Raw genomic sequence first — 23,271 nt, 5'->3', positions numbered from 1 at the left:
CATGTCAGTAACAGGATATGTCTTGTCCCTGTGTCCACTTAAAAACAATTCATATAGCATGAGACAATTTGATTCTATTAACCATAAAAACCTGGAGGACATAATACAACATCTGAAATCCTCCTCATGCTGCCTTGATATTCTGCCAAGAGGTTTTTTCTAAAATGTTTCTAAATGCATGGCCTCAGATTTACTACAAATTGTCAACATGTCTCTCGGGTTTTTCCCCACAGGCCCTGAAAACTGCAGTCATTAAGCCACAGAGCAATCTAGACAGGTCACTAATGAGCAATTATAGGCCCATATCAAATCTCCCATTTTTAAGTAAAGTCATTGAAAAGGCTGTTTTTCAACAGCTTAGTGCTTTCTTGGCACTAAATAACTGTTTTGATGTCTTCCAGTCAGGTTTTCGACCACACCACAGCACTGAGACGGCTCTTGTTAAGGTCTTCAATGACATTTAAACACTGACAGTGGCAGAATTTCAGTCTTAGTATTATTGGATCTCAGTGCTGCAGTCGACACGGTCGACCACAACATATTACTAGACAGACTTGAAAACTGGGTTGGACTTTCTGGCACAGTACTAAACTGGTTTGAATCCTATTCAAAGGACAGAGACTACTTTGTGTCTATAGGTAATCACACATCTGAGCTAACAAAAATGACGTGGAGTTCCCCAAGGCTCCATTCTGGGACCTCTTTTGTTTAACATTTACATGCTTCCACTGGCTCAGATTATAAAAAACAACAAAATATGTTACCATAATTATGCAGATTACACACAGATTTACATAACCATTTCACCAGGGGACTATGATCCCATACAGGCGCTGAGTAACTATATAGAGCAGGTCAACGATTGGATGTGCCAGAATTTTCTTCAAGTAAACAAATATAAAACTGAAGTTATTGTTTGAAAGTCAGTGCTCGACTTCAATCTTTAATGTTAAGAACCACAAACCAAGCCAGAAATCTTGGTGTAGTCATGGACTCAGACCTGAATTTGAGGAGCCACATTAATAAAATTACAAAGTCAGCCTACTATCACCTGAAGAATATATCAAGGACCTGGAAAAACCTATCCATGACTTTATCTTCAGTCGACTCGACTACTGTAACAGTGCAACACACTGCAACAGGCTCCCTAAGAAATCCATCAGACAGCTGCAGCTGATTCAGAACGCTGCTGCTCGAGTCCTCACTAAGACCAAAAAGGTGGATCACATCACTCCAGTTCTGAGGTCTTTACATTGGCTTCCTGTATGTCAAAGAATTGATTTCAAAATCCTGCTGTTAGTTTATAAAGCACTAAATGGTTTAGGGCCAAAATACATTTCTGATCTTCTGCTTCGTTATGAACCATCCAGACCTCTCAGGTCGTCTGGGGCAGGTCTGCTTTCTGTCCCCAGAGTCAATACTAAACAAGGAACAAGCGTTCAGTTATTATGCTCCGTATATCTGGAACAAACTCCCAGATTACTGCAGGTCTGCTGAAACAGTCAGTTCTTTTAAATTAAGACTGAAGACTTTTCTTTTTACCATTGCTTTTAATTAAATATTGAAGACTTTTCTTTTTTACACTGCCTTTAACTAGTAGATTGATAACTTATACTGCACTGTAACTTTTACTGTCCTGCTTTCTTTTTCTTTGTTTTTAGATATTAACACTATTTAAAAAGCTTAGAGTGCTCTTTTGATTCTACCATCTCACACGGACAAGCACTTTGAATTACCTTGTTGTTGAAATGTGCTATACAAATAAACTTGCCTTGCCTTGATGTTTGTCTAAGCAATATCCGCCACTTTGTTCCAGACTGAAATATCCCTGCAACTATGAAATGGGTTGCCATGAAATTATTTTCAGACATTCATGGTGTCTAGAGCAGTGATTCTCAACCATTTTTGGGCCAGCGCCTCCTATCCATTATCCAGGTCCCTTTCCGCCCCCCATCAAAAAAGATGTTGGCTATTTGCCCTTAATATTGTTGATTTTTTTATTGTTACTGTTGTTATTAAAAACATGGAAAAGGTAACATGTGAAAAGTACTTATATTTAACTAATAGGTGAATGTTCCTCCCAGAAACTGTGTGTGAAGCCAGATACGGTTTTCATGGATGGGGCACTTAATAAGTGGGGGGGTATGGGGGTCCTCCCCCAGAAGATTTTGAGCAAGACTTTATTTCCTGCATTCCAAAGCGACTTACAATTGCTATATATGTCAGAGGTCGCATACCTCTGGAGCAACTAGGGGTTAAGTGTCTTGCTCAGGGACACATTGGTGTGTCACAATGGATTCCCACATATCTGAGTTCTCTGACATGTAAAGAAAAAAAAGTCGTAATGGGAGACTAACGTCATTAGCCTATTTCAAGAGAATTCATAATATTTTACTACATGTCCTATACTGCATTACTTGTGACACCTGTGATCAGACAGAAAGCTCACAAATAATTCCACACACATTAACTTCAGCACCTCTGACTTAGTGCCGCTTACAATCCCCAACAGAGCAAGACAAGTCTTCAGTTTTTAACGTTACATTTTAATAGCCTACTGAAACTATGGTATTTGTCCGCTTTGGTGTCCACTTTGGCACAAACTGTCTGCGACTCACAGTGCGAGGTGGGTCCATATCACTCGCTGGTGTCGTGGCGACGTTGCTTTCAGGGTGAGTCCAACAGCGGAATATCCCTCTTGTAAATGTGGAACCACTGAGATAACAAGACGTTCACTGTGTATTTCTCAGATAAATAAACACTTTTCCACCAAGAAAGAGAACGTCAATTTTCCGGAGTTTACACAGTAACGTGACGTGTAGGGGTGAGGTATAAAAAAACAGCCACACGATACATTCTACCTGCCTGAGCTTACTGTGAGCTTAGATCAATGACTGATCTCGTGGCATTTACAAAGACAGATCAGGCATAAGGTGGTTCCAACTTTCAGCCCTCTGAAAAGTATAATCATGCATATGTACTCAGTACTTGGTTTGGGCCCCTTTTGCATGAAATACTGCCTCAGTGCGGCGTGGCATGGATGCTATCAGCCTGTGGCACTGCTGAGGTGTTATGGAAGACCAGGATGCTTCAATAGCGGCCTTCAGCTCTTCTGCATTGTTCGCTCTCATGTCTTTCATCTTTCTCTTGGCAATGCCCCATAGATTCTCTATGGGGTTCAGGTCAGGCCAGTTTACTGGCCAATCTAGCACAGTAATCCCATGGTCACTGACCCAGGTTTTGGTACTTTCGGCAGTGTGGGCAGGTGCCAAGTCCTGTTGGAAAATGAAGTCAGCATCTCCATTAAGCTCGTCTGCTGAAGGAAGCATAAAGTGCTCTAAAATGTCCTGGTAGACGGCTGCGCTGACTCTGGACTTCATAAAGCACAGTGGACCAACACCAGCAGATGACATGGCTCCCCAAACCAACACAGACTGTGGAAACTTCACACTGGACTTCAAGCATCTTGGATTGTGTGCCTCTCCGTTCTTCCTCCAGACTCTGGGACCTTGGTTTCCAAATGAGATGCAAAATTTGCTCTCATCAGAAAAGAGGACTTTGGACCACTGAGAAACAGACCAGTTCTTTTTTTCTTTAGACCAGGTAAGACGCTTCTGACGTGGTTTGTTGACGAGAGGAATACGACATTTGAAGCCCATGTCCAGGACCCGTCTGTGAGTGGTGGCTCTTGATGCAGTAACTCCAGCCTCAGTCCTTGTGAAGCTCCACACATTTGAAAGGCCTTTTCTTGACAATCCTCTCCAGGCTACGGTCATCCCTGCTGCTTGTGCACCTTTTTCTTCCACTTAACTTTCTATTAATGTGCCTTGATACAGCACTTTGAGAACATCCAACATCTTTTGCAGTTACCTTTTGAGGCTTTCCCTCCTTGTGGAGGGTGTTGATGGTTTTCTGCACAACTGTCAGGTCAGCAGTCTCCCCCATGATTGTGAATTCCACTGAACCAGACTGAGAGACCAATTAAAGGCTCAGGAACCCTTTGCAGGTGTTTTGGATTAATTAGCTGATTAGAGTGTGACACTTTGAGCCCACAATACTGAACCTTTTCACAATATTCTAATTTTCTGAGATTTAGAATTTGGGGTTTTCATAAGCTGCACGCAATAATCATCGAAATGTTATCAAATAAAGGCTTGAAATATCTCACTTTGCATGTAATGAGTCTAAATAATATATTAGTTTCACCTTTTAAGTTGAATTGCTGAAATAAATGAACTGAGTTTCACCTGTAGGTTCAAAGGAGACACAGAGTTGCACAAAGACTGATCCTCCTGCTAACTGAAATACAAACAAGCAACTACATGTAGCACCATTTTCTTCACTCTCAAAACCAGTACTCCCTCGTGACATCCACATGTTACATCTGTCACATGTAGAACTGTGTGGTTTGTGGGTAGAGCTCTTGTTAACCCACTTTTCACATTTGCCAAATATGTTATGCAAACACAGTATTTGGACACAGCTCAATTCACAAATTATTCAAATTTATTTTTATACATTCACACATTATTTTGTGTACCAGGGCTGTCCAACACTCTGGATCTCACTCTCTGCTGCTCTGACTCTCAGCGGCTGGAATATTAGTTCAAAACTGAGTGGAGCATTTTTGCCAGAAAAACTGGCAGATGAAAATTGTTTTATTTATTATAATGTGCACCTGCCTGGCTTTTTAAAACTATGTTGACTTCCCTTACTGAATATATTGTTGCATAAGGTACGCCACCTGAAATATAAAAATATAAGTGAAACGCAATCATTCTGCAGATGAAAATGACTAAATGGAACTACTAACTCAGAGACATGAAATGAAACAAGGGGCCCCAACTACACATTTTTTGAAAGTGGTTATAAATGGTTGGACACTACATAAATCTTTGAATTTGCGTTGTATTTTATAAGCTTAAAGGTTCAGTGTGCAGGTTTTAGTGGCATCTAGTGGTAAAGGTTGTGAAATGCAACCAACGGCTTCAATAACCCCGCTCACCCCTCCCTTGGCACGAGTGGAGGAGAAGCTACGGTGGCCGACACGCTCTGTCGGCTCTCGCGCTAAACAATGCGTGTGATCCTAAATTTGTTAAAATTTTACATTCTTACTTTCTTACAAACCAGACAACGATTGCTACTACTGCTACTACTTCTTTGTACGCATTCAATGTAGTGACAAAAAACGCGCTCTGTAAAGCAGTTTGTCCATTTGGGCTACTGTAGAAACATGGCGACGCAACATGGTGATGTCCATGTAAGAGGACCCGCAGTCTATGTAGATAGAAGTGGCTTATTCTAAGGTAATAAAATTCAGTTCATCATGTAAGGTCTTTATACACCACTGAAAACATAGTTATTTATATAATATTACACACCGAACCTTTAAATGTTATATGAAATATTATGTTGTAAAGTAACAAGGAGCTATATCTGTCAAATGTAGGAAATATTTCTGGCTTAAACGTAGTACCTCAAACATGTTCTTTAGTACAGTACTTAAGTTACTGAACACATTTAAAGTGCAGACATACACATTCACACATTTAAAGTGCTTTATTATAGTCCAGTGATGGAGGGCATAACTGTAACTCCATGTACGCCCCAAAAGTATATGATACCCATAATTAGCTTTCACATTTTCTCAATCCAAGATCCATTATCACTCTGCAACGTCTCCATGCTTATATTCCTACACCGTAAATTCGCTCATCTCCAAGCCGGAAAGCTCCACGTCCCCGATGACCTCCCATCACCACTTTCATCCCACTCTCACCTCCCGGGCAGCGCAGCAGTAATGTGTGCAAGCATGCACATGTGAACAGTGGGGGCTAATGCAGCCTGTGAGCAATGTAATACCTCGCTAGGCAGTGTGCCAAATCAAGCCAGGATTATACCACATGCTCCCAGCAGTCCATTACTATACTGCTAGGATCAGTCAGATACAACCCTACTGACTTATGTAAATATGAGTATGTGTGACGCCCTCCTCGAGCTGTGGTGGAAGAAGTATGCAGGTCCTTCAGTAAAAGAAATAATACAACAATGTAAAAATACCAATTTCATAGTGTTATATATAGTTGGAGTATTATTACTGCTGTACTTGTGTGTAAGTAGCATTTTATTGTTGCAACTACATGCTTTTAATCTCTTGGTTTACCAGTGGTCTGCAGTATCTTTACTTCAGCACAATATGAAATGGACTTAAAGACGCACTCCACCAACTGTCCACATGCAGATCAGTTTATTTGTAGTAACAAATAAGCTTATTTTATTTCTTGCCAAGAGTTGGGTGAGAAGATTGACACAACTCTCATATCTGTCCTGTAACAACACGTCCCCACACCTAAACGTTAAAATAGGTCAATTGTCAAGTGTCCCAAAAAACCCATACAGAATCTCACAAAAGTGAGTGCACCCCTCACATTTTTGTAAATATTTGATTATATCTTTTCATGTGACAACACTGAAGAAATGACACTTGGCTACAATGTAAAGTCGTGAGTGTGCAGCTTGTATAACAGTGTAAATTTGCTGTCCCCTCAAAGTAACACATCACACAGTCATTAATGTCTAATGTCAGCCACACAAAATATTGACACTTTGGGCCCAATTTGGACATTTTCACTTAGGGATGTTATCACTTTTGTTGCCAGAGCTTTAGACATCAATGGCTGTTTTTTTAATGTTGAACTTGTTTGCAAACAGTTGCATATTTCCAGCATTTCCAGAGCAACGTGATCGTTCATGTGGACTTGTATTTGTGTCACCTGATGAATGTGAGTCCAGTATTGTCTCTGTGTTTGGTCTCCACCAGCTCCTGAGGGAAATATCTGCCTCTTCAGCTGCTGAATGCTCCGCTATGTCTACCAGTTCATCTCCAACTGGGTCTGTCTGCTGTTACGCTGATGAGCAGGTCGTGTACAGTGGCTTTTTACAGCCTCTTCCCAGAAGACGTCGCTATGTGAACAGTAAAGATGGGGGCCAGACAAAAAAACAATGAGCCGAAACTCACTGCTAAAGAAATTATTCAGCTGTTTTCCCATTGTTATTTGATACATTATTATATTTTTTATATTATGAACACTTCCAATAAATGCAGTGAAGTTAAAAAAAAAAATAGTACAATATTTGAAATGTAGAGGCGTGGAAGTATAAAGTAACATTCAATTAAAATACTCAAGTTAAAATAATGTACCTTCCACGACTGAAAAGAAATGTCTCAAATAATTTACCGTTATGGTAGCAATGATGTTGAGTCACTGTTTAGTACCGAGGCTCACTGGAATATTGTGGGACTGGTCTGTAGCTTAAAAAGGAAATACTCAAGGACCTCACAACTATACTTAAATACAGTAATTGAGTAAATGTACCATGAGGGAAAAGGTGCATGAAGACAGAGTGTTGGATGCACGAGAGGAACCCGCGTTAGAAGGTAGCAGAGGAACATGGACAGTGGTGGGAAGGGATCCTACATTAGCAAGAGGAAGCATGATCCTGCTGTGAAGCCGGGCTGCGTGGGCTATATTTAGCTTCTGTTGCCATGTGCTGGGAATGTGCATGGCAGAGGCAGACACACACACACGCACACACACACACACACACACAATAGATGCACTACTGGTCATGCACTCCTGCACATGTGAGCATGTGAGCATGTGTGCATGTGGAGTTGTTTGAAGGTCGGGATTTAAGTTGTTTCTCATGATTTCAGACACGAGATCATCAGTTTTCTTTTTGTCCTCATTAGATGTGAGGTGGTGCATGTAATGTACGCATGTATAGGTAGGTACACACACACAAACATGAATGTTCCCCTCACGCTCGCACATACTGACACGTGATTTTTAAATCTTAGGCAATCACTAAAACTGGAGCAGGGGGTTGTAAAGATTTTTGTGCTGCATGTGTGTCTATAAATCATTCTGAGGAAAAATGGCATTGAAAGTGAAGCTTCAGCAGAAGATAGACTGAAGGAATTATGTTGGATTTCCCTTAAAATAGGTTGAGGTTGCCTGGATCTTCAATGAATTACACTGTATGCGTTAGTGTGTTTTGTCGAGGCAGCAGTGAGGATAAAGACACGAGAATAAAAAGATGAAACGCCACCGTTTGAGCGTGCTTTGATACATTTTCTCTTCAGCTCCTGACCTCGTACTGTTTTGCCTCTTCAAAGTTAAATGCCCATCATCACTCTATAATCTGCTTTATGCACCCATGATGTGGAGAAGAGCTACAGAGCATCTCTCATTGGTGTTTAGTCAGTCAAGAAACAGCCCAAGGTGTCGCCATGCAAACCCGTGCAGGCTGCACCAATGAGAACACGTCAACTTCCTCTGAACCGCCTCTGATTGGCTGAGTTTCTTTAAGTCCGTTATTGTGAAGTGTAAGAGCAGATTGACATTTAATTTGGTGTGTGAAATTACAGGCTTTCATGATTCTGGTTTGCGGACAACATACATAAAGCAACACTTCAAATGAGTCACAAACAGAAGACTTTGTCATTTTACAGTCTATATCTCTGCATTATTATAGCTCGTCACTGTATGAGGTGGACCCAGTAACATACAGATGTGAAGGGCTGAGCAGGAGGACACGAGGACACAGGTCTTGAAAGAATTTAAATTTAAAGTGTGAGCCATTAAAAAGAGGTCAACAACACAGAACTACAACAGAATCACCATTCACCATTTTCGGGAAATACTCTTACTCTCTTCCAGATCTCAAGTCTGTACGCTAAATAAGAAGCAACAGCCAGAAGCCTGTTAGCTTAGCTTAGCATAAAGGCTGGAAACGGAGGGAGACAGGTAGCCTGACTACACACACCATCACGTTCTGTGCTATGTGCACAGGCTCTGAAGCTACGCAGCTTTAAACGTGTAGGGGAGACCGGGCATGGTTGTAACACTTCTTGTTTCTGTAGCTAGAGTTAAATTTTTATTCGAGTGACGATACACACGCCAACATGTGAACAATAGGTGAATAGGGAGTACTGGTCACAGGGAAATTAATGCTGGTAACCCTGAAGGGCAGGCTTGGTGGGCCTAGACTCCATAGGGCAATCTGGAAAATATTAAAATCGAGAAAGTACTTAGTTTTATGTATCTTGGATGGTTGTAACACTTTTTAAAGAAGTGTTACAACCCACCTAGTGGTTTGAAATTAGAAAAGAAACAAATCACATGTTGCCTGAGAAACTACATTTCAATCTAATATAAGTCAAACTATTTTATCTGCATTAGTAAAGTAACTAAAAAAAATATAGTCGTGGTCAAAAACTTTACTTTCTTTCCTCAAAATCAGTTTTTTCTCTATACTAATACTTCCAGGTGTAGTTCCAGAACAAATATAGGCTGGGAAAGATTGTTAAACTTTGCCAAAAGACCATTTGCACTAACTTGTGCAATGATCTTGACCATGTTTATCAAGTGAGAGTCACTCGGAAGTGGCGGATCCTCGATACCCTCTTCTTGCAGGGTTTTGACTCCTGCCAATCGGGGAGGAGGTGCACTTTCCCTAGCACGGCCAAATTACGTTACATTTATTACATTTATTCATTTAGCTGATGCTTTCATCTAAAGCGACTTACGAGTGCTAATTATGTCGCACGCCACTAGAGCAACTAGGGGTTAAGTGTCTTGCTCAGGGACACACTGGTGGATGTGTCACAGTGGGGGATTGAACCTCTCACACCAAAGGGAGGCGTCTTATCCACTGCACCATCACCACCCTGAATCAAACAGTTATTTGAGATCATTTCTTCCGTCAGCTGTTGCACATATACTCTAATCCAGGACTGATGGACACACGGTGCTCTATAATTTATGGTAACTTTATGTAGATAACATCTATTGTATGTAATATGTACTTATGGCTTCTATTTATTTATTTGTTTTACAATGTGTTTTGATGACTGTTGTGAACTAGGCTATCAAACTAATAACTAAATATCCAGCCTTAGAACAGAGTCTTTCTCAACAGTGTGTCCAACCCTTTCTCATCCCAGCGGCGTTGCTTTTTAACGCCCTTTAGTGTAGTTTTTGTACTCCACGGTCAGGTTAGCAAGAATAAAAATGCAACGTCTGATTAGACTTTTAAAATAACAATAGTGTAAAATGTCGCAATTTGGTTAGATTTAGGCACCAAAGCTACTAGGTTAGGTTAAGGAAAAGATCACGGTGTGGGTTAAAATAACTGCGTTAGTTATGTGAAACGGAATCAACGTGGACTTTTTGTTTTACGCGGGAAACAGACACAGGTCTCCTGGGTGAAAGCCCAGTTTCTGACCCATCCATGCATCCATCCATCCATCCATCCACCTCAACCACCTCCTTACTCTGACATTTCTGTTTTTCATAGTATATTTTAAGCATTAAAAATGGCGCTAAAGGACTTCCCCCAGTGTGCTGGTACCAGACCCCAAAGGCTTTGACAAAGCGTAGCTATTTGACAGTATGGGAATGAGAACAGACTGTTATGTCGAGCCACTTAATATGTTTAGATAAAAGCATTAATTTATCCAGTATTTCACACAGCTACATCTGTTCTGAAGACTAGGATTTGCATTATTTTATCTGATAATTTAATCTGATTATTACACATCTAAAGCCTGACTGACCATTTGACCTTGCTGTGAAAGTCATATTCCAGCAAGAGCATAATGTCCGCAGACAATGCTCATCTAAGCTTTAATTATTAGTGTTCGCTACCAACATTCAAGCTTTTCAAACACTGATTCGTTTCCTCTCTCTCGCTCTCGAGGTGAGACAACTGAACGTGCATGATGCTGCGAGACCCTCTGCTGTATTTCCAGAGTGAAAACATGTGGGAATTAGTGAATTTTATTTTGATTTACCACGAAAGCTCACTGGACTGGTTTTAAAAGACATGTAACATGTTATTACAGATGCTTACTGTGAACTTCAGAACCAGCTCTTTCTTTTTCAGGACAACTTTTAACCACGACTAAAGTTCCATGCAACTTTTGAAAGATGAAATAAAGCCAAGTGTTAATCGGTCAGGTAAAACTGCAGTAGTATGTCGTGGATAATGTTAGCTAAAGTTAGAACTCTTAGATTCTTCTCTGTTTGTGCTGCTGATCTGCTGATACACTTTGTTTTAGCATTAAGCATCCTCCTGTTATTCCCACTTGAGACCACAGGGTCTTTGTCGTTGTTCAGCAGAATTACACATGCCCACTTCAAAGGTTGCTGGTCGAAGCAAGAAGAGGTTTAAACCTTTTACAATAAAAAACAACAACACAAAATGAAGATAATGAAGCAAATACACAACAGCTAAAATTAGGAAGTCAATAAAAAATTGGACATTAAAGGCAACTGACTGTTTGTTTGGCAGAAATACACAGATGTTTAAGTGAGTTCATATATCTTAGTTAAAGCATGATTCAGGCCCTTTACTTAAGTAGAAGTACTAATGCCGCATTGTGAAAATACTTCACTACAAGTATAAGCTCTGCATTAAGGATTCTTAGCAGAATGCAGTTAAAGTAGTAAGTAAAAGTACTCATAGTGCAGTAAAATGTTCCTGTCAGTGTTTCTCTGTTTTATCTGATGTTTCTGAATTACACATTCATGTGTATGTTGCATTTCACTGCTGTAGATGTTGAAGGTTGAGCTCATTTAACTCACTTATATCCTGTTGGGTTGTTTAATCTGCAGCAATGCATCATGGTCTATAAGATGTGTTTGTAGCGACGCTGTCCTGTGAGAACCACATATCTCTAAAGAGTCAGACAAACAGCCTGTGTTCGGCTTTGTGACGATGCATTTTCCAGCTGATTCAAAGGGGGGTTAAAAAGTTTATTTAGCTTAAGAAGGGCATAAAGGAACTCTTCATCCTGCAGTTCATTACAGACATTCATCATCACGTTACAGATACATGGTTTTAACTGGACGGGAAGGGAGTGATTCGATCGATATAAGGGTTAGAATACATTTCTGCAAAGCTGCACAATGTTTGTCAGGATTAGCAAAGGTTAACTGATACATAAACATTTCTAAAAGACATTAACCAAATCAACAAAAACACTGAAAATATTCACATTTACGCAGGCATATATAGCCCGTTACACTTATACATACTTGTGATGTTTTACATGCTTATGTTTTAAATTTCCTGTTACAGAGCAACAGAACAACACACGACGGACAATATAATAAACTGAATTTCAGGAACAATAATAACAAATAATCAGTAGTTTAGAGGAATATCCTGTTACATTTTTTTCTCTTTATTTACCAAAGGAGATGAATGAAGCCGTTTGTCAGTGAATAAAAAGCTGTTTCTAGTAAGTTACATTAATTATAATCTCTACCTCACCTAGAGAGTATTATCACTGCAGACAATTACTCCATCTAGTGGTGAATACAAAAAGCATCCTCAGCATAATTTACGTTAAACGGCATCTTAAACCCAGCAATACATTTTAGTTTACGTTGAAGTAACATCTTGCAATGTCCACATTACTCATCTCCAAAGGCTGGTTTTCCTCTTCATAGGTGCTAATGAACCATTTGGGGCAACTGAGAGACTCAAAAGTGGTAAAATTCATTGCATCGTTTCCCTTAAGGAAGAGGAAACGTTTCATTTTTTCACAGTCGATGCGGTTAAACTCCTCCTCAGAGAATTGCTGCCAGAAGACATATACAAAGAGAAAATGTCACATATTAATTTTATACAAATAATTTCACGTATGGAAGCACATTTCTGCCGGTAAAATGGAAATATTTTAATTTACTATAACTATAACTAATTTACTAATATTGAGATTAAACATATCAGAATTATGAAATAAAAGCCCAAATTTGTATTTAATAACACAAAATGATGAGGACAGAACCAGGCTAGCTGTTTCCCCCTGTTTCCAGTGTTTATGTTAAGCCAAATTACAAACAAAGAACTCCTATTTTTAAGTGCGAGTACTATGATGGAAATATACTCCTTCTACTGCCGTCTGCTGTTTCCCTAGTGGATCAAATAAAGCCTGTTGCAAAAAATCCGTAAGTCTGGTTTGACAGTAATTTAAAATTTGAGCAGCACACCACAAAGCTTGTATTAACTTTTAGAGACACTGATACTATTTTAACACGCCTGCATTACTGCAACATCCTTTTTACTATCGACTCCAGACCATCCAGAACTCAGCTGCCTGGCTTTTAACCAGAACAAAACCAGGTAAAACACACTTTTATAGGAGAGCCTTTCCTGATTTAAGAACTGTAAGTTGAATTTCTTAAGTGTTTTCTTGCTTGTTTTATGTGTGCTTTATTGTGGTTGCACTTGTGAAAGCACTATGTAACATGGTTTTTGAAAAGTGCTCTATAATTTAAGTTAATTATTACTCAATTATAAGTCCACCATTGAAATTTTTACTTCAGTAAACTGTGCTTTTCAAATGTGAAAAGTACTTCTTGTGAAGCGTAATAGACCGTGTGAGTGTTATATCATTATATATTACATTAATTTATTATCATTATCAGTGTTAGAGCAGCATATTATTGTTGTAGCTACTCGAGGTGGAGCTACACATCCATGAAAAAGGACTTAAAAAAAACATCAAGTGAACACAAACTTCCCTCTGATACCATAAATAATTTTCTACTTACCTCCAGTTTCAGCACAGCTTTACCGCCTTCCATGGAGCAGGACATGTACAAGTTGGTGATGGACAGAACAACGAGACTACTTTTGCTTTCATAGTCGATGTACCTCGAAAGTTTAAAATTCACTAATGAAAAAAGAGAGAGAGCAATATTTAATGTTCCAAAGTACTGACACTCATAAGTAAAGGTCTACTACAATTGTTAGAATAAATCAATTTTAGCATGAAATGGAAATATTATAGTTAAGTAGACTGTGGTTAAGTACCTCAAAATTATACTTTAGTACAGTACTTGCATAAAGTGCACTTTTCTCCACCACACATGTGATCCTCTTACCTTTGCGGTCGCTGTGTCCACCTTGCAGAGTGATGGCCTGCAGTTTTAACGCTACTGAGTTGTAGATGATGTCTTTCTTACTGCGGTCGCTCAGAGTGATTGTCTTCACACTGTTGGCACGGTGGTACTTTTTTCCCCTCTCTGAGCAGCACTCCTCGACAGCCGTTACTGTGGAAAGGTGGAGGCAGATGCTTTCAGAAAAAGAAGGCACAGACTTGAAGTTGAAGTCATAATGTCACAATTTGGGTCAGAGCCTAGAACCTGCCCAATCCTCATAAAAGCAGCCAAAATTTAAAAAGAACTTTTAGGAAATATTTTTCCTTTTTTATATATACACAAGCAAGAAGCAATAAGATAAATAGTCCCCATTTCAATAAATGCAAAGACATAGAAGTCATAGAATAAAAGGACTTATAGGTAATGTTCACATTTAATGTAACACTTATATAAACAGATGTAAACTTCTGACAGAATACTAATTCAACAGCCTGACCTCACCAGAAAAACAGCCATATACAGTATCTCACAAAAGTGAGCACACTCCTCACATTTTTGTAAATATTTGTTTATATCTTTTCGTGTGACAACACTGAAGAAATGACACTTTGCTAACTTTCTCTCAGGGGTGTACTCACTTTTGCTGCCAGCGATTTAGACATTAATGACTGTGTGATGTGTCATTTTGAGGGGACAGCAAATTTACACTGTTATACAAGTTGCACACTCACTACTTTACATTGTAGCTAAGTGTCATTTCTTCAGTGTTGTCACATAAAAAGATATATTATGCAGCAGCTTATTACAACCCATATTTAGTTAGGCTGCGACCTCTAGTGGCTGAAGAAGTCAGGTGATGTAGTATACACAGTGACAAAGTCTGTGTGAGGAGGTAGTGGGGTGGATGTGTCAGGTATGTCCCATGTAAAAGAAAGTCAAAGCTAACATGTTTTAAGTTAAATAAGGTTCTTTTCCTAAACCTAAACAACAACAGCCATTGCTCAATGTTTTCTGTGTGTTAAAGTTACGCAAGTCATGTGACTTAGGTCTGAAGGTCAGTAATGCACTGAAGCTAAAACAGCAAAAACTGGCCCAAATTATCTCAATCCTGCCAAAATCAGTTTTTTTTACACCCATTTAAAGTTCAAGTATGTAATATGAATAAGGAAAAGGTTGGTTGGTTTCTTCTATATCCATAAAAATCAAGCTTGCTTCTAAAGTCATTTTTCCATCTTTCTGTCCACAGCGTTCACTCCTCTCCTGCTGTTATTGCAGACACGCCTGAACACGTTCTCGTCTTTTCATTTGAGCTGTGACACTGAACACATGAACGTCAAAGGCTTATGGGAGGAAAGCCACACAAATACTGATGACAAAGGCTCTATGGCTGTATTTTTAGTTTTGAATGATTTTGAATGGAGGTTTGAGGACTCCTGGAACAATACCCACAAGTTCCGGTCTCACGCTGGCGCTCTACAACATTTAAAGTAACTTATAAGGATGTGAAACAGTGTTTTACCCACCGTCCACCAGGCTGTCCATGATCATGCTGCAGAGCTCTTCACCACTGAGCTGCCTGCTATAGTTGGTTAGAGGCTTTTTCATCCTGTTGATTGCCACCACCAGGTTGGCAACACACTGCACCGTCATTGGGTTGCGGGAGACCACCAGGTCCAGTCCCTCATCAAGCTTGAAGATCTCATCCTGAACTTCCTGCAAATTAAACTTACTACTTAAACATAAATCACTCATCATGTCCTGCAGAAGGTGCTTCCTCTCGTCTGAGTCACACAAAGCCACAAAGTTCATGGTGGTTAAAAGAATTTAGTGAAAATAATTAAATAAAAATGCCACTCAAGATATTTAGGTCGTTATTCACTCTGGGCCTCTCACTTACGCATGTTACCACTTCCACAAACACAGGTGTATTTTCACTTTCACACAAATGTATTTGAACTCTTTCATATCCACACACACTTCTCTTATGTACACACTGTGTACACTTTACACATACACTGTATTCTTACAGACATATTTAGCCTTTTTCATAATATATAATAACTTTAATCACATATATATTGTTACTATCTTACTGTACTTAACTCTTGTATACACATATTTGACTTTCATTGGCACAGGTAGTCCCTCTCTAAAGGATACGTTTGGTGATATTATATTATCTGTTATAATCTCTTACTATAACAAGTAATACTTACTAACAAGTTGTGTGTGTATCCAAAGATATATATTATTCATATAATATTAACACTTTAAAATGAATAAATGTTGGTTTGTTGTTTGGATCAAGTAGCTTGTGGAAAAATAAGGTTTATCAGAGAAAGTATCAGCTGTTATTTCAATATGTAAGATACATTTATGTAAAAATAAGCATCGGATTGGACCTGGCAATATTGAAGTACTCTTTAAATACTTGATCGGGACCATCCTTATTAAATGTATACAGTATATTGTGTTGTATTCATATATACAAGCATTCTCACCTCACATAGTGTGCATTAGTATATTCTTTATATTTATATATATATTATATTTATATTTAATATTAAACCAGTGCATCTGAAAGTAAGAATACATGTACATGAGAGTAAAGGTACACTGTAACAGTAAAAAAACTATAGACCCAATCATGGCTTGCATTAACTCTCATAAATAATAATTCATCTTACCGTCATGTCAAAGCAGCAGGATTCAAATCCTGAATCATCTACATCAGGTGAGCTGAAATACATAACAGATAAATATCAAATTAAATTTTCCAAATCAGCAGTCAAAAGGCTTCAATTTATGGAAAATGTAACGCTTTTAAGTTTTTCACATGTAATCTTAATTTGTCCATTATTCAGAGAAGAAAGCATTTAGAGAGACTCATTTTGTTAGATTTAAAAACTAACCAGAGTAGACTTTCTTCTACTTACGTCTCTAAAGCATCCCTCAGATCGAAGTCGCACATGGTCTTGATGTAAACTGCTTAAAGAAGTTTGAAGAACTGAACAGAGTCTTTTTCCTCCGTGGCTGATTTCTCTGCAGCTGCAGGCTGAATGAGCTCCTCAGCCTCTTAGCTTCCTTTTTTCTAGTTCAAACTTACATCACGGACCACGTGACGTCCAACACCAACATTCACCAGTGCAAATGGAAAATTTAAAAACACGCTCGCCGTCATTTCAGGCTGGTGGCGATTATTATTATGAGTAAAAACTGTTGTGATGATTCAGACTTCTGCTGGTTCCTGTTTAGTTTTTATTAATTTTATGATGTGACAATAACAAGACAGATGCACTCAAACAGTTTGCACTCTCAGGTCATGTCAGTCCTCTAGCCTTTTCTTTTCTCTTTGTATGTGCTTCCCTGTTTATGCCAGATAATCTGTCCTCTTTGCGTCAAGTTCAAGTATAAACAACTTATATTAGGCAATTAGTGAAGAGCAATATCTTTGCAAACACAACGCACACATAGTATAACCACACCCACAACATGCAACCAGGTAAGTGCATCCAGAACCTAAATAAGTACTAATAAAATGCCAGTAGGTTATGTAATGTGCAACGCAACAGTGCAATATAAATAGTATGTGCATATTTGAACCCCATAAAGGGACCGGGAGGACAGGGAGTTTAAAAGTCGCCATGGGGATAAAGTTTTGGCAGTTAGTTTTGCACGCAGGTAGTGCATGATGGGCTCCAGATGGAAATAGAGAGAATTGACCTGCCTCTTAGTTGTACATCCTTTAATTGTTACGTGGACAATACTCAACTTTACATCGACCAGCCAAAACATTATGACCACTCTCGGTGGGTGGGATATATCAGGCAGCAGGTGAACAATGTGTCCCCATAGTCGATGTGTTAGAAGCAGAAAGGAAAATGGGCAACGTGAGGATTTGAGCGACTCTGACAAGGGTTAAACTGTGATGGCTGAACGACTGGGTCTGTCAGAAGTGTTCCAAGGAAGGAAAAGCTGTGAGCAGGTGACAGGGTCATGGACGACCAAGGCTCAATGATGCACGTGGCGGGCGAAGGATGGCCCGTGTGGTCCGATCCAACAGATGAGCTACTGTAGGTCAAACTGCTGAAAAAGTTGATGCTGGTTCTGATAGAAAGGTGTCAGAACACACTGAGCGGACACAGTGGAGTCCAGGCTTCGACAGGTCAGGGCTGTTTTGGGGGCAAAAGGGAGTCCAGCAGGTGGTCATAATGTTACAGCTGATTGGTGTATGCTTAAGTAAAACCGGATGATTTCAGCAACCTAGACTCTCCATTAGAGTTTTTCTGCTTTAAAGGACTGGAGGTCACTAAACTTTATATTTGACCATCGTTAAAATTCTAAAACCATGTCGACAAACTGGTTCAGTGCTTCTCCAACGTTGCAACAATCTGAACATTACTCTGCGCTTGTGATTTAAAACGTATAATTCATGTCTTAATTTTTTCCCGTCTCGACCACAGATGCACCCAGCTAACCAACTTGCTCGCTGTGACGTCACAGTGACGTTGAGCAGCATCAGCTCTGTGAGCCACCTGCCCCACATGGCTAATAGTTTATTAATTAATAATTTGTTGCACGTTTATATCTTATATTACTCTTATCTACTTTCAAAAGTGATGTTATTCTTGGAATATTAAGACTTTTCTGGACATGTCAGAGAACAAAGATGTGGGAGAGATTCTGAATTTTGAACATGGAGCAACACAGTAGCTATTAAAGTCTGACTTATAATTAATTAATTTATCATTGAGGTGAGAAAAGGTGCCACAGTCATATTTAAAGAGTTTAAGGAGAAGGAGATGGTATTGCATGAGAAAATATTTGAACACACATTTAATGTGTCCGATGTTGTCGTTACCTTTTGACACTTTTGAATCTCTTCTCACTTAACATGAGGATTTATGATGTTTGCCAGGGGACCATGTCATAGGTCACCATGGTTGTGGTTAGAGGTCAGTGGGTGAGTGAGTTTGTAAAAACAAGGGTTTCCTTTGTTTGCAGAAATAAAAATGAAATACAGACAAGAATGTTAAATCTCATCAGCTTCCAGTTCACTGTTTTACTCTTTTCTAACTAACTGATTTCATGTGGTTTTATTAAGGAAGTGTCAGTGCCAGTAACACAGGAGAAAAAATCCCCACATCCCCATCTTCACGTTTAGGCACTGATTAGTTGGTAAGTTAGTTGAGGGTGAGTGAAAATGTTACGGTAAAAATATATCTTAACATGCCGTAACTATCCAACATGACGCATGATAAGAGACAAAATGTGTTGTGTGGTTTCTGTCTCAAGTAGTTCTGGTCATCCTGTGATGGAAAATATTGTAGTTGAGAATATTTCATGTTGAGAAACACTTGTTGCTGTTTCATAATGTTTATAGACACCGCATTTCATATACAGTATTGCAGAAGGTCTACACATGCAAATGAAGGCCTGAATGAGTCCTTGCTGGGAAACTCTGAAGTCTGGTTGAAGTATAAGGAGGACAAAGGGCTAGTGGAATTAAAACTCCCACTAAAACAATTTAGCTTTGGGGAGCATGAATAAACTTTTACAGCAATCTGTGAAATAGTTGAGATATTTCACTTAAAACCACAAATGTCAACCTCAGGGGGGCCAGAGGGAAAAAGAACAAAGCTAAGGATTATAAAAGTCATTTGGAAATCATTAACGTCAAAAATGTAAACGTCAATTTTTTGCCTGTCCACCTGGACATATTTAACTGAATTATTGATAAAGTGACCGCTTAGAAGCACTAGAAGAAACATGAGGGGGCGACCAAAGTCAGAATGAGTTTCCTGGGAAGTGATGAAAGGACAGCATTGTAAGTGGGGGATAAGTGGCGGCGTAGACCCCCTCCTCTGTTCAATGACGGCTTCTCAATCCCAACCTTTTTTCTTCACATGCTAGATAGCGTGATAGATTCATTACAAACTCTCTTACTCACCACTAGGTATAATATTCAAAAGTGAATTGTCCTGCTTTATATACACACCGCCTCCAATAAATATTCCTGATCTTAAACTTCAATACATGGAGACCCAAAACGATTTTAAAACTACAGTGAAATCTATTGAGTTGTCTGGGTGCAAATGTTTTCTCTGTTCATTTTAATGTTACTCAATTCTACACGTGTCACTTTATTATATTTCCCAGAATTACTCGTAAGAACAGTCCTAATTTAAGTGAAGTGTAGGAGTAAATCTTAAATGTTAGTCTCATTGCTGATTCTCAACAATTTGCTGTGCCGCAAGCGGGATTTTGGATGACGACACAGAATAGATTTCCTTTTTTAAGAAAATTCTCAGATAAGTTCACATTGAAAGGTGAAATTCCTAAGAGGAGTTTACATTCAACACACATTTAACAATAAAGACTTTTTAAGAGAATACATTTTGATGTACACATTGAAAATGAAAGATAAAAATGTTGATATTTAGAAGAGTGCCATCAATTGCGCTGACAAAAATAATCAACTAATAAGTCAACTAATTCAGAAACATTCTTCCCCCCCTGAAATATTTGCGCATGTCTCTGTCTCCACAGCGCCATCACAAGCCCCTTCTGGCAGCTCCTAACCACTTGAGAGACCTTGTTAAGAAATTTGATAACTTGCTTTTATACTTAAGTTTGAAAGTAGGAGTAAATTTCATGAATTTTCAGCACTTAAGACTAAAATGGCACTTTGAGAAGCTTGATAAATACCGGCCCTGGTCTCCTTTGTAAAACAGATCTATAATTTCAGTGAGACAAGCCTGGAAACATAAACAAACGACCCAATACATTTATGTAACATTTGTGTTTTGTCATCTCCATTTGAACCCGTCTCATGACAAGAGTTTTATCCAGCAATCAATTGCTTGGAATACTTGTTTTTGACAAAATATGTTTGTTTTTCTTAAATTTGGGAGAGTTACCCGAACAACACGTGGGTGGTGAGGATGAGTAACAGTTGTTACTGAAATTACAACTACTTTGACCACTTGAAACCAATATTTCAGCTGCTTTCACTTATATATATATATATCAGACAAGATTCCACAAGAAACAGATGATTCTTGTTTCAGGATCTCCTGAGTTGACATTATGATCACATACAAAGCTCTTTCCCTTTTAAAGGTCATCGGCCTCCAAAAGCCGGCTGATATTTACTTCTGTAGATGTGGTCACATGCCGTTGTTTTTCCTCTCGTGCTAATTATGTATTAAAGATTTAGGAAAAATAAAAAGACTGTGTTAGGATGGTTCTCTGCAGGTTAGAGAGATATGTCAGAGATCACTGAATCAGGGTTAACCAACCTTAATAACTTTGTCTTGAGGTTAAGATAACAGAAACCAGCTTTGACACAGTGCATGGTTTAAAAAAACGGTCTCCTTGTGAAACGTGACACTAAAGCACACTTTACTTTAACTGTTCAGGCATGATGAGCTGGTTACTTGGTATATACCTAAGTTTGTACTGGTCCGTACTGCTTCAGGAAATAGCCACAGCCTTGCATGCTGAGTGTTATGCTGACCACAGCGCTCACCTTTTCCCGTTTATACAGCTTTTATAGTATACCAAAGTAACTGCCAGCGATCAAAAGGGAAGAGCCACAATCTTAAACTGCAATCAAATGACTTAAGTGTGTGTGATAAAGTGCTGCTTGTTCTTAGCTGTCCACAGTTTTAGTATCAAACGCCTAAAACTCTCTCTGGCTTCATTTGTTTAAGTTTCAAATCGGAGGTAAGGCTGGCAATATGATGCAATCTTTTAGGAAAATCCGTGAGTTGATTTTATTAATCAAGCCTCCTTACCTCTGTGTGCATTTTACCGACCACAAACGTGGGGTGGGGAAATTACGGGAAAATTACGGGGGGGGATTTCCAAAACAGAAGGTAACAGACAGAGTAATAAAAATACAGCAGTTATAATAATGTGTTCCTTTTGTTGCACCTTTAATGAGTTTAGCCCGGTAAAGAGAGTACACATTCAGAAACGCATCATTTGTATCACACCAGCAGGAGATGATGAAATGTAGGCTACTATAAAATATGTGACTTGATTGTCTGGCAAAAAGCCCTGTGGGCAGGAAGTGGTAGTTGTGTACATGACACCTACACAGAGGTAACTTGTTGTTGTTGAATGCCCTTGAAAGAGAGGCCATCCTTTCACTGCTCACAAGTGTTAAGACTGTTTTAAAGTGTTACTATGGCTGTGTGCAACAAAATGACCTAAATTGGCACCGAACGATTTACAAAACGTTTCTACAATTGTAATCAACATAAATGAAGGCTTCTACAGGAAAACATCATCATCCTTTGAAGCTTAAAAGAACTTCATGTAATGGAAAAGTTATTTTGTGTTCGTATATTCTAGATCCATTACACATGCAGTAAAATATTTCAAGCCTTTTTCTCATTATAATCTTGATGATTAGGCTATGGTTTACAACTCATGGAAATCAAAACTCCACCTGACGCCCTGTGGGGTCATGTGTGGGCGTGGCCAATCTCTATCCCTGAGGGTGATTGCACTCTTTTTCCCTCCACAGGTTCCACCTTTGCCTTGGTTTCTGGACATGCTGTTTTAGTTGTAGTTTTCTTGCTTCTTGCGCATTACAACACCTTTACACCCATTTTCCATGAATCCATCGTCCTGCTCGGGCATGACTGAAACCACAGACAGGGTGCGAACTACAGGGGAGCCGGGAGGAGCTTAGCTCCCCTAAATAAGACATCACCTCCCCTCGAAGCATGATTTGTGATATATCTGGGGGTCTCTTAAATATTGACAGCTTGCTTTATTGACATTAATCTCTACATTTCTCTATCATCATGGATCCATGCGTAAAATCAGGTGCGTCAGACTTCATCCAGACAGAGGGAACGATCACCGACAGTCCGCAGCGGGCCAGTCGCCACGCGATCTCCCGTCCCTGGTCAGCCCCACTCTCTCTCCGGTACAGGTTGTGTCACTAGTACGACCGACGCACTGTGAACGGTTCGTGATCGTTCCCTCTGGCTGGATGAATATTACGCACGATCCATGCGCTACTGCAGCTGGGGGCTCCCCGCAGCGCCACGCAACTTTCTAAATTCTTCCCTCTCACGAGGAAAGAAAGGTCGGGTCGCAAACACAGTCGCTACTGCTGTGTGAAAAATGGCAACATATGATAATAATCATAACACAACATGCCTGACACTTTTACTTTGGCACAAGTCTTAATTTGGTTCATTTTGGTTTAAATAAACAAATTTTACTAAATGGTTGCCATGGTGCGTCTCCCTTTTGTTGTGGCCACTTGAGCCAGGTGATAACATCCAGTATC

At 39.3% G+C, this 23,271-nt stretch overlaps 2 protein-coding genes across 4 annotated transcripts in view; both read right to left on the bottom strand.

Annotated features, from left to right (window-relative positions):
- LOC123981641 (metal transporter CNNM3) overlaps positions 1–23,271 on the bottom strand; it is a 74,006-nt gene that overhangs the window by 26,921 nt on the left and 23,814 nt on the right. The gene's annotated exons all lie outside the window — the stretch shown is intronic.
- il1b (interleukin 1, beta) lies at positions 11,819–17,958 on the bottom strand. Its single transcript, XM_046066652.1, has 6 exons — positions 16,895–17,958; positions 16,646–16,697; positions 15,482–15,671; positions 13,962–14,129; positions 13,629–13,750; positions 11,819–12,652 (listed from the first exon to the last, which is right to left on the bottom strand). The coding sequence occupies exons 1-6, from the start codon at positions 16,927–16,929 to the stop codon at positions 12,449–12,451; spliced, it is 771 nt and encodes a 256-aa protein (XP_045922608.1). The 5' UTR covers positions 16,930–17,958; the 3' UTR covers positions 11,819–12,448.

The sequence above is a fragment of the Micropterus dolomieu genome, linkage group LG13 (genome assembly GCF_021292245.1).
Source record: "Micropterus dolomieu isolate WLL.071019.BEF.003 ecotype Adirondacks linkage group LG13, ASM2129224v1, whole genome shotgun sequence".
Lineage (NCBI taxonomy): Eukaryota > Metazoa > Chordata > Actinopteri > Centrarchiformes > Centrarchidae > Micropterus > Micropterus dolomieu.
The sequence above is the reverse complement of the archived record's forward strand: the minus strand, read 5'-3'. Positions and strand labels throughout refer to the sequence as shown.